The sequence below is a fragment of the Populus alba genome, chromosome 3 (assembly GCF_005239225.2).
Source record: "Populus alba chromosome 3, ASM523922v2, whole genome shotgun sequence".
NCBI lineage: Eukaryota > Viridiplantae > Streptophyta > Magnoliopsida > Malpighiales > Salicaceae > Populus > Populus alba.
Window position 1 is genome coordinate 20,425,176 of NC_133286.1, and position 16,515 is coordinate 20,441,690.

General features: G+C 31.2%; 2 protein-coding genes across 3 annotated transcripts; one reads left to right on the forward strand and one right to left on the reverse strand.

Annotated features, from left to right (window-relative positions):
* Positions 1-57: 57 nt before the first annotated feature.
* On the reverse strand, positions 58-3,412 carry LOC118054738 (protein ELC-like). The gene is made up of 2 exons (XM_035066424.2): positions 1,973-3,412; positions 58-295 (listed from the first exon to the last, which is right to left on the reverse strand). The coding sequence occupies exon 1, from the start codon at positions 3,254-3,256 to the stop codon at positions 2,051-2,053; it is 1,206 nt and encodes a 401-aa protein (XP_034922315.1). The 5' UTR covers positions 3,257-3,412; the 3' UTR covers positions 58-295; positions 1,973-2,050.
* Positions 3,413-14,111: 10,699 nt separating this feature from the next.
* LOC118054739 (galactoside 2-alpha-L-fucosyltransferase) lies at positions 14,112-16,305 on the forward strand. 2 transcript variants are annotated; one of them, XM_035066425.2, is made up of 3 exons: positions 14,112-14,224; positions 14,397-14,639; positions 14,759-16,305. In XM_035066425.2, the coding sequence occupies exons 2-3, from the start codon at positions 14,438-14,440 to the stop codon at positions 16,225-16,227; spliced, it is 1,671 nt and encodes a 556-aa protein (XP_034922316.1). In that variant the 5' UTR covers positions 14,112-14,224; positions 14,397-14,437; the 3' UTR covers positions 16,228-16,305. The 2 variants fall into 2 exon arrangements, with proteins under 2 accessions (XP_034922316.1, XP_034922317.1); XM_035066426.2 differs by having other exon boundaries at positions 14,129-14,633.
* The last annotated feature ends 210 nt before the right edge of the window (positions 16,306-16,515 follow it).

Here is a 16,515-nt window from a genome sequence, read left to right on the forward strand (position 1 = left end):
TATTTATTTGTTTTTTTTAATTATGCTAGTTTTTAAAATATTTTTTATTGCGCTATCAAAAAAAAAATCGATAATTAAAAAGCTTGGGGCGGATCATTTTACATCGAAGAGTTTATACATCTAACTAGGGGCACAAAACGGTGAGCACCGAGATCGCAAGGAAATAGCAAGCAACAGAAGCTTAAACATATGTAAGCCTTTTGTAGGTTTACCGGTGGGTATTGCTTGGCTTCATAGTCACTGCAAGTCTGCAACTGATGGTCACTGACAGCAACCAGCCATTAAACATTAACAGCTGAAATAGAAGAAAACATAGATGTAATCAGATTGATGTATCCCAGGAAAATCATATGTGAAACATGGCAAAAGGTGTTTCAGTTTGTGCTTGGGATAATGGAACTATGATGCAACATGTAACTAAATGCTCAGCTTCCCGGCATTTGCAAATTCCATGCCATCAGCAGATCATAGAATGTTGTCATAATCCCTCTTTCTAAAACCCAGATTTCTATCGATAAGAAGAATCCACCATGGGGCTCAAGCACCACCTGGCTTAGTCAAACATATCCCATAACCACCGTGCTGGTGGAGTTCGATAGGGAATAACAGTAGAACAGCTCAAATTTCTCAAATTTAACAGAGATGAAGTCAAGAATTTTGTTCTTTAATGAACACTAATATATATATCATGTCTTGGAATCTTACCTAATAGTTTAAGCTTTTAGTTTGAGATGATTATTTGACATACTACTAACAGTAAATCCCATCACAAAAACAACATGCTCCCATATATTTCTAGTCCACATCCATTGAAAAATCAAGTGGAACCGATGCAATATATAAATATAACCTCACCTTCTCCCCACCCTTTCATCAATTATTTGCCCTTTTTAATCAACTATATATACCACCTAAAATTAATGAATTTCTATGCCTGCCTGTTTGACACGGATCACATGAATGTGCACACGTATGGGCATGTGCAATCTTAAAATATGACATTGCTTTCATTCCTCAAATAGACATGGAAAGCTTGATGATTATGGAGGAACTAAAGAACAAAATCATCTGGATTTCAACTGGAGGATGTGGAACTTGAAGCCCCGTGGTTTGGCTGAAGACTACATCAGTCGACCTAGCACTAGAAAAGACTATGATAACGTCAATGAATGCGTGCATTCTTAGATCACTCAAGCTGAAATTATAACACAATTTTGAGAAAATCCTCAGTACTAAAAAATTCAAGATCCCACACAACTTTCTAGTTCAAGTTTCAAGCAAAAGCAAGTGGAAAACCAATGCAATATACACAGATGATGCATCCTCTCTATCTGTTTTTTTTTGTTCTTTTATTTTTCATCACTGTTTCTCAATTCCACTTAGCAGGTAACTTTTGTTAGGAATGTGAAAAGCTGAATCATTTGTCTCAATATGTGCTTGTTTGACACCATTGCATCAATGCACAAACATGAACATGTGCGTTTATGTAAAAGAATGAAAAGAGAATCTGGCAATCAACAACATGATTTCATTAAGAACAAAAGATATAAATGATCACAGACATGGAATATCGACACAAAGCCAAAACGTACAAATGCACTGGATTCTTAAATCATAAGCAAAAGGATGCCACAACATTAGAAAGACAATATATTTACTATTGTAGTCAGTTGCCAGCTTGCATGAATGTCATCATTAGTTAATAATGCAATATGTATATAGTGAAACAGGCATACATTTGGTTTCCAGCCAGAAGTAAACAATCATAAAAGAACAAGGACATCTGTTTCTACGACCGAATTCATAATTTGTACAGAAAATGCTATAACTCGAAAGGTGAGTTTTAATTATATACCACATCAATTAGTAAAGAAAAGCATACACTAATTTTAAAAAATATATATATTATTATTTTCCTATCAGCACAAAAAAGAGAAAACTAAAATGGTATAGTTCTTCACAAGAACCTAACCTCAAACTATACTGATATCCTTACAGCATCTCCATAAATGCTACAACCCCGTATCAAATTCACCATCAAAACAATCACTTAGTTAGCATAACGTGGTGCCCTAGCAGCCATACCAGCAACCTGAGCCTGCATTTGTGCAGCCCTAACTTTCGCTGCAGTAGCTCTGTTAAAAAACTGCTCTCTAGACAACAGCCTCACATTCCTCAAATATTGATCAAATGGCATTGCCCCTTCTTGCACTGCTTTCTCCAAAGAATAAACCGCATCCTCAATTGCCATGTCCACCGCTGTGCACTCCAACATCTGATTCGATAAAACATCCACGCACTCAAAAGCATTATCCACGTCAATATCCTCCGAGCCCCCTTTCAACTTCCCCTTATTTTCCCTAACCCATGCTTCCAAAACATCTGTATTCATCAAAACAACTTGCAAATGCAACTCCAACCCTTCCATCTTATCTCTCATTTCCTTCAACCCTTTATTAAACTCCTCCTCTCTCCCCCTCAACACAGATTGTGCTCTAAACCAGCTTTCCATCTCCGCCTCCCTCGTTTTACTAAACTGCAACATATCCCCGTGAACATTCTCCACAAGCTTATTAATCACATTTCTTTTGTGAACCTCCGCTGCATCCTCCGCCTCCACCTTCCCAACCGCACCACCACTACCATACGGCGGATACTGTGCTGGTCTGACAATCGGCCTCGGATACCCACCACCACCTCCCGTGTTACCCACTGACCCAAGACTCGATTGATTTGGATGATAATTGGGATTAGGGTTAGGTTTGGGGCGTTGGGAAAACAGAGGAGGATCCCTCCCAAAAACCGAGCTCAGCTCGCGAGCCAAATCAACCAAATTAGAACTAGGGTAGATCCAATCCTGCAAATAAGGGATCGAAACGAGCCCCGAGGGATTAACAAAAGGATGAGATCTTTTGATGATCATATCGCGTGTGGGGTTCACGTAAACACAAGGAGGGTGGCGAGGGTAAGATTCGATAAGCCAGATGATAACCGGGATGTTATAAGTGGCAGAAATGAAAGTGATCGGAACGGTGCCGTCAGCCTGGAGAAGATTGACGGTGCGACCATCGTTGTGAGTGAAGGTAGCGGTTTTGGGTTCGAGAGAAGGGGAAGTAGTGGTGAGTGAAAGGAGGTGTTGGCGGATGAGCCATTTGGTGTCTTCGGAGTAAGGAAGGGCGGAAGTGCCGTGTTGAGAAAGGACGGAGGAGAGGAATTGTTGGATTGCTTGGTGGTTTGACGACGGTGGAGGAACCATTGATGGAGGGGGAGAGTTTTCTGCTTTTCTTGCTGGCTAAGGAAGGACAAGTTTCAAGTTTCCGTGTTTATTGTTTTTGCCGAGGAACTAGAACTGAGGACGTTTGTGGGGGGATGATGCTGTGTTTTTTAGTCGGATTGTTTTCTATACTATTTTATACTTAAAAAATATTTTTTATTTGTAGAAATATTAAAATATTTTTTTTAATTCTTTAAAATTTTATTCTTTATATTATAACAAAACATTATTTAAAAAATTAATTTTAAATTTTGAAAAAAAACCAATTAAATCCCATTACGAAATATCTCTAGATAAGCAAGCGCGCGCGTGTTATTATAGAAAAATCCAAACTGCTGGATTTTCACCTGTATCATCACGCCAACGCCACTGTAACTGTAAGAGCATCTCCAGTAAAAAACGCTAAATGCAAGAGGTAAATGGTTAAAAAGGCATTTTGAATAGTGAAAATATAGCTCTGTATCTATAACTACTTATACAAGGGAAGGTAAGAAAGCGGTAGCGCACCTGACACCGCATCGGATTGCTTTCCCTTGAGGAGGATATTTACAGTCTTCGTTTCGTGGCGGCAAAAACCTCTAATGGCAGCCCTTCTTTGGTGGACCGACAGACCGCGTGAGACCCAGTTGCGGGGAATAGCGTCTTACACTTTCCCAAAGACCAATACACAAGCGATTCGCCGTAGTCTAATCGATCACGGGGGACACAGCCAATGACCGAGCTCACCGTGGGAGAACATCTTCGAGTCGATCCTAAACAAAGGATATATATGTATATATAATTTTATTTTTTTTAGGTGTTCGCTCCAATGACTATTTTAGCAATCCATTTATATTTTAATATATAACTAATATACTTTAAAACACCGTTAATTGTTCTCATCAACCAATTTAACCATTGTTTTTCTACATATTTTAAAAAATAAAAAGAATTAAAGAGATGGGGATTAAAATGGAGTGACAAAAGAAGATGAAGGACTCCACAACAGAATGACCATTTTACTTTGAATAAAATTAAGAGATAGCGCCATGGGTGACTTCAAAAGAATTGACGTGAAGGTTGAAAACAGGGAATGAAAAGGAGGCAATCCTGGGCCATAAAAACTGTGACCATTTTATTTTTGAATAAAATAAAACAACAATTTTCTTTTGCTTCATCTTCTCCCTTCAGCTCACTACACGCGATTTTCAGCTTAGCTCAAAACCACCCATGGCAGCCAACAAACTTTCCCTCCTCCACTAACCCAGCAGGGACTCCACGACTGGAAATGAGGGCTGTAATCTGGCAGGGGCTTCTCAAATTAGCTGATCTGGATCCCTAACAGAAAACACACGACTGGAAGCTAGTTAATCACCTGGGCAGGACTGGGACAATCAAAGGCAGCTTCTTCTTCTTCTTCTTCAGGGCAAGGTGCTTCGAGATCTGATGTTGCTCTGTTTTCTCGTATCAGTTTTTAAAGAGGAAGGAGTAAGTGCAGATAGCAGTTGAAGAAATGCTATTTCACCTGTTGATATAGCAACCCCGATGGAGTTGCTAATATGAGGGGGGGGGGGAGCTAGAAATGACCGTTATTTTCTTTTAGCTTCCTTTCTTTTTTTCCGTGCTTAGACTTTTTTTTAATTTCGTTTTTATATAATAAAATTGAAAGTCAATTTAAATAAATTCGTTAAGAAAAAACAATCAGTGGCATTTTCAAAATTAGTGTGAAAAATTCATTTTGATCCTTCTATTTCAAAATTTAAAGTTGTGAGAGGCTATCAATGAGTTTATTAAAAATAAATTAAAAGTTAATTTTTTGACCAAAAAATATCTCGGCGTGACCCTTCATTCGCTGAATTCTAAGACTGTAGATGAACTTATTTAATAATTAAAAAATAAAAATGAAAGGCACTTTTAATATAAAAAAAAATTAAGAGATCTGGTAGGTAAGCCATGTCTTTTTTGGTGGGCCAAGCACGCAAACCCCCACGCACACTTGATCTATTTTGTTTTTATCCTTTTTCCTTGTTTTTTTATTTTTTCCTTTGTTTTTACACTTTGATGAAATCAAATAGATTGGATAAAAAATAATTTTTACTTTGTTTGGAGTGGAAAAGTATTTTTTGGCGGTAGATGTAATAGCTCAAGCTTATGCGAGTCTATTAATAAATTTATAACAAAAGCACGAAGATTATAATGATTTTGATAATATGATGTATAAGGCTGTTTTAAAATATTTTGTTTAGTTAAATATATATTAGAATAATATTTTTATAATTTTTTAATTTTTAATGTCAACTTATTAAAATTATCAAAAAAAAAATTTTAAAAAATATTTATACAAATTTTTTTAAAAAAAAACAGCAACCACGGTAAGAGGAACTAATTAATTGCCTAAGAATGATGACAACTATTTTTTTAAAGTATTTTTTGTTTAAAAATATTATATATATATGCTGACACCTTTACATAAAAATAATTTAAAAACATAAAAAATATTAATTTCAAGTAAATAATTAAAAAAAAAATAAGAAAGGTTGTTTCAATCGCATGAAAATATATTTTTTTATTTTTTAAAAAAAATTGATATTATTATATCAAAATGATAAAAAAATTTCAAACAGATAAAAAAATTTTAAAAATCACAAAATGCTGTATCAACCGCAGGAACAAATATCTCCTATATTTAACAAGTTTTTAAAAGTAGATATTTGATTTTGGTTTAAATAGTACTTCAAAATGGATTTAAGTGGCTAGTAGTTAGTGCTGTTAAGAGCGATTTTAAACATAACTTAAGTCTTGTAAATAAGTTAATTAATATAATCATCATAACAAATATAAAAGGCTAATCTAGTCCTCTAGGTAAATTCCCGAGAAGGCAACTAACTATTTCTGGGCCTTCTCGGATTGAGAAAGTGCAACCTTTAACTTATTTTCGTTTCCTTTTTTTGTTTCAGTCTTCTATTTCCGATAACTGGATCCAGTGGGCTTGGATCCAATGAGTAAAGACTGGGCTCACCAGCTCTTTGTAACTGGGCTGCACAAGCTGGATCACAATCTTTTTTCCGAGAGCTCTTTCATATCCAAATCTAAAATAATGCCATTGCAGGATCATTTTTATAGGTATTCTGGAATCATTTCTCTGTTATGAAGCACATATTGTAAAAAAAAAAAACAGAGAAAATCAAGGTTACTTGATGAATATTGATTTTCAACGTTATTTTCTCATTATTATTATTATTATAGCAAATCATAAGGGTTAGGGTCTGATTTATTTTTTGTGCGAGATCTGAGATGTTCATTTCTATTTAAAGATTCAATCCCTGTTTTATAAAATATTTCAATCATGAGAGTTGATTAACCTCTTAATTAAATCCAATCCTATTCAAAAGGTTACAAACAATCTATTAATATATGCTTTTGCATATCCGCACCACAACAACTATTTCGTATAAATTATTTTAAAAAATATATATTAAAATATTATATTTATTTATTTTTTAAAAATTATTTTTATATTAACACATTAAAAATGATTTAAAAATATTTTAAAAAATTAAATTTAAATTAATTAATTAATTTTTTCAGGAATGTTTTTAAAACTTGAAAAAACAAATGTTATCTGAATACCCATAACTCAATTGGTGGCTTTCGTGTAGACTTGCATGATTAGGTTCTCAATGCACAGCAATTGTTTAAGATGGATTATTATACCATTTCGGTTGTCAGTGTATAGCAATTATTTCACATGGATTATTATTATTAAACCATTTCGTGTAGGTTAGATAAACCTAGGTGGATACATTCAATAGGAATAAAATTGGTGTGATATCGCAATCATTATATGATTTGTTTTTATTTTAATTAACTTAATTATCTAGATTAATTTATATACATCTTAATTAATTTTATGAATTCTAAAATTAATAATAATATAAATCTTTAATAACCTTAAAATTTATAAAATCTAAATTCTTATAATTTAAACAATTAAATTATTTCTCTTAATATTTTAATTATTTATATTTTTGAGTGAACAGTGGTGGCAAAAAGGTGACGTGTGGAGATGAATACCAATTTTCCCACCTTGTACTGCCTATATAACAATTCATATCATCTTATGTTTTACAAGAATTTTTTATTTTTATTTAATCTATTTTTTTGTTTGTTTGTTATTATTGTATTTTAAAAATTAAATATTATTGTTTTTCATTTTAAAATAATATTTGATTACATTCTACCTTGTTTTGAAAGCAAATAACATGATTATTTAAAAATGATAAGGATTAGAGGGCACTTTTTGTCTATATCAAAATACAAAACAATTGATTACACTATTTTTTAAAAGCAATAATATATATTCTTAAGGCTACAAGAATTGCACCTGAGATCTTGGCCTAGCGGTGAAAATGGCTTGTTTTCTTCCTTTGCATATGGGTTCAAATTTCATTTTGCATGCTTGCCACCCCCGTGGTACCTTACATGCTCACTGGGTTTGTAGGATGTTCAATGAACCGTGGGATTAGTCGTGGTGCACGCAAGCTGGCCCGAACACCTACATAAAAAAAAAAAGTTACAAGAATTGATTACTTAGTATTGATTTAACTGATATTACTTTTAATTTACAACCCAGCACCAACACACTAAAAAAAAAACCCTTCATTCTTCGTTTTCTTTTTTTAATTTGAAGTTTTTTCCGTAAGTGTTTATTTATGCAGTACAATTTGTTTTTTAAATTTTTTTTATCTAAAAAAATATTAAATGGATATGTTTTTTATTTTTTTTATAGTTTTGATGTTTGGAGTTAAAAAAACTAAAAATGTATTATTTTAATATATTTTAAATTAAAAAATAATTTTTAAAACATATTGCATCACCATTGCAAACATACACGTAATCGGAATAATAGTGGTAAAGACTATACTAACGTTTGGTGTTCTTTACTCAACAATCACTTCAGAGTTCCTTTTCTTTTCTGGACTTCTAGACTATCATAAATATTCATTCACCATAGCTCGCGGCGACAAGTTATGTTGACATGCATGAAATAGTAGGAGTCAGTAAAAAAATTAAAAAGCAGATTAAATTAAAAAAAAATTAAAAAATTAAACTATGGAAAAAAATCAAATAAACCAATTAGAATTTCTAAAAAAACTGATCGGTTCGATTTTGATTTTATAAACCTAAAACTAAAAAAACCAAATCAAACCCAAACAAAAAAAACCAAGCCAAACTGGAAAACACCAAACCGGTTGGTTTGAACAGTTTTTTTCTCCAAAATAACTTAATTGAACCGAAACTGGTGAGTTTGAATCGATTTTGGTTTGTTTTTTCAAAAAAATAAAATCGGTTTTGGTTACTTTTTTTTATAAAAACCAAACCGAACCGAAAATAACCACCTCTGTAAACCAGTAGCATCAAAGTGCTTTGGGAATTGCTTGTCCAATCTGCAGGCCATAAAAGAGTATTTAGAAATGTGATAACAATTATTTTTTAAAGTACTTTTTATTTTAAAACATATTAAAATAATATTTTTTATTTTAAAAAATTATTTTTGATATCAGCACATCAAGATGATTTGAAAATATCAAAAATTTATTAATTTAAAAAAATATAATTTTTTTAAAAATGCTTCAGAAATACAATATCAAACACTACCTCGTGGTTAAAAATAAAATAAAGAAAGGAATGAATTGATTCAGTTTGATATAATGATATTCATTACAAAATTTATCTTTTTATTTTAAAAAAAAATATATCTTTTTGAACCAGAGATTATTAACTATGGAAATTCTACAAGTTTTTTTTTACATGTAAAAAACAATGATTATTTCATGTTTTTTGTTTACCGATGCGGGCCCAACTGACCAAGTTATTTATGTCATGTTTCTTTGCTAGAAAGTAATTTATTTTTTTAAAGTGAATTCCGGAAAAGTAAATTTCAGAAAAGTGAATTATTTTTTGATGTTTGGTAATGTAATGAAAAATAAGTTGGAAAACATTTTCCAGTGTTTGGTTGTGTCATGAAAAATGAGCTGAAAAATAATTTATTAATGTTTTATTTTTTTTCAAGTTTATTAAAATAATGAGGAACAAATCTTACAAATTAAAAAGTTGAATGAGAATGAAATTGAAAAAAAAAAATAATTTTATAAATTATCTCAAATAAAATAAATAACAATCAAAATAATAGAGATCAAATCTAAAAAATAAAAATTAAAATTAAAATATGAAGAAATTAAAATAATAATAATTAACATTTTATAAATTATTTTAAATAAAACAAGCAACAATCAAAAGAATGATGATCAAATTTGATAGATAAAAAATTTTAATTGAAAAATAACAAGGGAAAAACAAATAACAATTATAAAAATAAGGATCAAAATTAGGCTATGTTTGTTTCCTAAAAAGTGGTTTTTGAGAAATTATTTTCCAAACTTTCACGTGTTTGTTTGCCATTAGAAAAGTTGGTCAACAAAAAACACTTTTCAATTAAAGAAAAATTTGGATTGGTTTACAAGAAAGTGTTTTCCTGAAAAATTTGGGCGGAAAACACTTTCCAGAAGTGAAAAATTTAGAAATGCCATATTATTTGCTGATTATATAAAATTCGGTTCTCAAACTTTTAATTGCTATATATATTTTGTTTTGAATATTTATTTTTCAATTTCATGTCTTAAAATTTAATTTTTATATTAACTTTGATCCTTATTTTTATAATTGTTATTTTTTTTCCTTATTATTTTTTATTGAAATTTTTTATCTATCAAATTTGATCCTCATTCTTTTGATTGTTACTTATTTTATTTGAAATAATTTATGAAATGTTAATTATTATTATTTTAATTTCTTCATCTTGTATTTTTTTAAATGTTTTTAGATTTGATCTTTATTATTTTGATTATTATTTATTTTATTTGAAATAATTTATGAAATTATATATTTTTTTTCAATTTCATTATCATTCAACTTTTTAATTTGTAAAATTTTTTCCTCATTATTTTAATAAACTTAAGAAAAATAAAATATTAATAAGTTATTTTCCAGCTCATTTTCCATAACATAACCAAACACTGGAAAGTGTTTTCCAATTTATTTTTTTATTACACTACCAAACATCAAAAAATAATTCACTTTCCCGGAATTCACTTTCCAAAAGGAAACTACTTTCCAACAAACAAACGAGGCCTTAATATAAAAATTAAATTCTAAGGGATGAAATTGAAAAACAAATATTTAAAACAAAATATATATAGCAATTAAAAGTTTGAGAATCAAATTTGATATAATCAACAAATAATATGATATTTCTAAATTTTTCATAATTTTCAGAAAGTGTTTTCCGCCTAAAATAAAATAAAAATACTTTTTTGGAAACCAAACCAAATTTTCTTTTGACTGGAAAGTGTTTTTCGTTGACCGGAAAGTATTTTTCATTGACTAACTTTTTTAATGGCAAATAAATACATGAAAATTTAAAAAGTGATTTTCTAAAAATCACTTTCTAAAAAACAAACACAGTCAAAGAAAATTGTTTTTGCCTTGCTCGAAACTGGAGGAAGGGAAGGCAAAGGATTTTATAACCTACAAAGAAGATTTTTATTAAAAAAAAAAACAAATTTATGTTGGATACTTTTTAAAAATATATTTTTGTATTTTTAAAACTTATTTTTAATATTAATATATCAAAACAATTTAAAAAAATAATTTCAAACAAAAATTTATTTAACTTTTTTTTAAAAAAATAGATTCACCGCAGCTCAAAACAAACAAAAATTTTAATTAGTTTACCTTCCTCAAAAGTCAAAACCCAAACACATTTGTGATAAGCATCTTCCATCCGCGACTCTCCTCCATCAGCCAATAAAGAGAAATCTCAACGCCGTCCTCAGCGAAGGTGCGCGCGCAGCTACCATTTTTCCCCTTGATTTTGAAACTGCCAGCTTTCTTCAGACTTCGTCAATATTCATCTGTCAAGGAGTTTCCGATTCCCTTTTCCATATCTCTTATATGTAATAATATTTCTTTCTACGACATCGCATCGCATCTCATATAACGTCTACAATTCTTGTCGCATTTTTCAAGGACATCTTCTTTCTTTAATTTATCTACATATTCTGTTAACTTCTCTCGACGGTAATATTTTATTTATTATTCATTAGAATAAAAGTTTTTAATATTTATATATTATTTATTGAGTTTGTTGTACTTGTATGGATATTTATTATTCATATTTATATAACGTTTCAACTCTCTGTCTTTTAATCCAGGCAATCACTTTTCCATCGTTTCATCTTTAATTCCAATTGATTAGTAGCTGATATAAATTTTTAAAGGTACAATAATTGATTACTAAATACTGATTTAACTGATATTATTTTTAATATATAACACAACGGCCTTCAATTTTTTTCTTTCTTCATCTTATTTTTTAAAATTGGAATTCTTCTCATAAAATGTTTGTAACTCCAGTAACTTTGCTTTTGAGTTTTCATTTAGCATTACAGTTTAACTATATTTTTAAAAAATTTTGAATTTTTTGCAGCTTTAAATTATTATTTTTTTGATAATTTTTAATTGTTTTGATATATTAATGTCAGAATAAATTTTAAAAAATAAAAAAATATTATTTTAATTTTTGTAATACTTTTCAATAATTTTGAAGTCCTTATATCAAAAATAAAAGAAAATTAATTTGATATATTTTTAAATAAAAAAACTTTTAAAAAACACCATGCATCACAATATCAAACACACATTAATCTATACCCTTATTAATAGAAGAATGTGTTATTGTAATTGATGGTACTAGGAGTAGGTATTCGGTGTGTTTTTTATATTGTGGTGCAAATTACTTTTTAGAAGTGTTTTTAACTTGAAAATGTATTAAAATAATTTTTTTTCAAATTTTATTTTATTTTGATATCAACATATTAAAATTATTAAAACAAACACTAAAAAAATATCAATTTGATATTTTTCAAATTAAACACACTTAGATATAATTTTAAATATAAAAATAAACAAAAACTGTAATAACTTTTAGCAGAGATTGTAGCATCAAATTGCAATTTCTCTTAAGAAAAATGTGTCTTTTCACAACAATCACCTCATTTTTTTACCCTACATGCTAAAAATATCCATTTACCATGGTTAGCGGTGGCAAGTTATGTTTGTCATGCATTGCCAAGCATTCAAGCAACCCAATTGAATTATATTAATTCAATAATTTATACTAGTCTGCTATGAGAATAAATAAATAAATAAATAAAATGATGATTACTTCATCTTTGTGGGCCTAGGCTATTTATCTGTGGGCCCAATATATTTATTCCTATATGCTTGAATAAAGAAACAATCAAGGATAAATTTACATTATTGGAGGTTTGAACAAGGAACCTTAGTTTACCTTCCCCGGATCCATATTTTGTTCAAAAAAACTTATATTTTTCTTGTTCTCTCCTTATCATAGTAATTCTTAACTTGTTATTTGAAAGTATTTTATTTATTAATCATGTACAAGCTAAAGTTTGTTGAATTTTACTATTTTTTTGCCAATTTGAATATTCCTATATATAAGAAATATATTTTTTTTTCATTCATCTCAAGAAACCATCCTACACACATCACAAAATTTCACACTTTTATAAGGCGTGAAATCTAAATTATCCTATATTGATCTGTCTATTAATTTGAGGTGCAAGATTACATTTGTTTTGCATAAAATATCTTATGATAAATTATTTAATTTAATTTATTTATTAAAAAATATTTTCATCTCAATATTTTTTATGAATATCTTAGATATTATCAACTCATAATATAACAATCCCACATCAACCATTTTCAACATTATATTTATCGAACCTGAGAGATGTAACTTAACTGACCAATAAATCTCTAAAGATCATCAATTTGAATATATATCACAAATCTTATAGTTACTGAAAACTTATATGGTCATTAACTTTAGAATTTATAAGATTAATTGAGGTATAGACATGTTATTCTAGACATCTATGTTAATAATAATAATAATAATAAAAAAAACACTGCATTTACCGCTATTATAATCATTAGTGTCACCTCCCAACCATATAACACATCATTATCACTTTACTGCCTTCATGTTTTTTCTTACATTACCACCTACCAAAACATTTATATAATAATTTATACAAAACAAACACCCCCTTTAATCAATCATGCAAAGACAAAATAAGATTCTTTGTAAAGAAAAAACCCTTTTAATCAAGGACCAAACTAAAATCCTCTTATTTATAGCCTGGATAGACCCAGTGGGAGAAATTTAGCAATCCGCCGGTGGTTGTGCTAGCATCTCGTATGACATACGTGCATGTCATGTTCTTGTTATTATTTGAATAATCTTCAGCCAACTATGTAATAAACCTGTTTTGCCTAATCATTTCCGCATATAATCAGCACATCTCCCTCGAAAGTCCCAACTTAAAATATTTGATGTATTTTAATGCTTGCTGGTTCTATAGAGACTGCGTGGGTCCTACTCAAAAAAAAAAAAAAAACCAGGAAAAATTATTACTTGGCTATTTATGTAGAAAAACAGCTGTATTGGTAGCTAATATAGATTTTTTTCCATTTTAGAAATGTTTTTGAAAAAAAATAATTTTTTTGATTAAATTATTATTTTTTTATATATTTTTAAATTTTTTTGATGTATTAATATCAAAAATAAATTTTTAAAAATAAAATAAATTATTTCAATACAATTTTTTTTAAAAAATACTTTCAGTTACAGAAAACCAAACAGCGTCTCTAAAAGTCAAAGGTCCCTCGTCTAAAAATGTGACGCCACCTTAATAGACTAGCGGGAGGATTGGTTGAAGTTAGAATTGTCAAAGGGAGGCTTGCCTGTGTTTTGTTCAAAAGAGAGAATGGGAAGAAGGGAAACCAGGAGAGTTCACTGCTAATCTTCTTGTTTGATCAGAGGTTCATCTCTCTTTGCTTATCCCTCTTTTCCATCTTAATTTTTCTTGTTATTGAATGTTCTTTTACGTGCCAATCAATAAGGGAATTATCTTGATACATTCTTGAAAATGATGAGTGGTCACTAGTCAGCCTCTGTAGCATATACTTGATGGTTCAGATGATTGTTCTACAGGGGGAGATTGGTAGAACCAGAGATTACTTTGTCTAGAAATCATGGATATTTTTCAAATGGAAAGATCAGGGTATGGTTCAAAGAGGTTTCCAAAACTGGTGGTTTCGTTTTTGGTAGCTTTCTGTCTGTTATACATGGCGTCCATGGTTTACAGAAGCTCAACTTTTGTTCTGATTGATGAAGTTGCCAAAGAAAATGGAGCAGGAGAAGTGGCGGAAAATGTTACCACACCCTCAGGTAACGGTAAGTCCATTGCTACAGATTACCTTTCAACATCTTCATATCCTATAATTTCTTGCAGTACAAAACAATAGAATCTTGGTTCTTGATTTTCCTAATTTTTCCCCTTATCTGAGTTTCAGAATCGGAAGACAAACATCCCTCTGGAACTGAGAGCATGGTTGTTGATAAATTGCTTGGGGGGCTTCTGGCTACAGGATTTGATGAAGAATCCTGCATAAGCAGGTACCAAGCGACCTCGTATCGCAAAACTTCACCTCATAAGCCCTCTGCCTATCTTGTTTCGAAACTGCGTAAATATGAAGATCTTCATAAGCGCTGCGGACCTAACACCGAATCCTACAAAAGAGCTTTGAAGAAATTGAGTTCTAGCCACATCAATGGCACTACAGACTGCAATTACATTGTTTGGACGCCTTCTAATGGCTTGGGGAATAGGATAATCAGCATGGCTTCGTCATTTCTTTATGCAGTCCTCACAAACAGAGTCCTTCTTGTTGATCATGGAACCGACATGGCTGGTATCTTTTGTGAGCCATTTCCAAATACATCATGGCTATTGCCCATGGATTTTCCTCTCACGAATCAATTCTACAGCTTGCAACCAGGAAATGCTCACAGTTATGGGCACCTACTAAAGATTAACAACATGAACATCTCAGCCGTGTCGCTGCCGCCATCATTTCTGCATATTTATTTAGCTTATAACTATGATAAACATGACAAGCTTTTTTTCCAGGATCAAAATCAAGGTTTTCTCCAAAAAGTCCCCTGGTTGATTCTGAAGTCAGACCAATACTTTGTGCCTTACCTCTTCTTGATCCCATCTTTCCAGCAAGAACTAGGCAAACTGTTTCCTGATAAGGAGACTGTTTTCCACCACTTGGTTCGCTATCTTTTCCACCCTTCGAATCAAGCCTGGGGACTAATCACCAGATTCTATCGTGCTTACTTGGCCAGTGCAGATCAGAAGATTGGTCTTCAAGTGAGGGTATTTGATAGAAAAGCGAGTCCGGTTAATGTTGTTCTGGAGCAGATACTAGGCTGCATTAAAAAGGAAAAACTGCTGCCTCAGGTAGATGAGCAAAAACCTATAGCTTCCCCATCAAAAAACCAGACATTAAGAGCTATTACCATAGCATCGTTATATCCAGAATACTACGAGAGAATAAAGAGCATGTATTGGATGAAGCCAGCGGTAAATGGAGATGTTATCGGTGTTTATCAGCCAAGTCACGAAGAGGTTCAACATTTTGGCAACAATTTACACAATATGAAGGCATGGGCTGAAATAAGCATCCTAAGTTTGAGTGATGTTCTGGTGACTAGTTCTTGGTCTACTTTCGGCTATGTAGCTCAAGGTCTAGGAGGATTGAAGCCATGGATCCTATACGTGCCTGCCGGAAACCATCCAACCGATCAACCCTGTCCACGAGGCATGTCTATGGAGCCATGCTTTCATTATCCTCCTGATTATTACCGGATTTCAAATACCAGACAGCGACTTGATACTGGCTCCCTTGTTCCTCATGTCAGGCAGTGTGAGGATGCAAGCAGGGGAATAAAGCTGTTTAATGCTAAGCAACTTTAGTAGCCGCTGTAATTATGATTCATTTTGTAATAATCTGTTCATTGTCAATATTTTGCTATCAAAATTCGATTTTGCGTATGTGCTTTCTGCCTCTTGCTCTCCATTTGGTTGTGACTTCTTCTGTTACAATTTTCTTTTGAGCTCTCATCATTGCTGGATGCATCAACACAAAATGAATATCAAAACGTTAGTGGGGCTGCTAATTTCAAGGGCTTGAATCAAGATTCTAGGGCAAAGCAGGGCTAGCAGGTTGAAACCCAGAACTCAAGGTAATTAACAAATTCTATA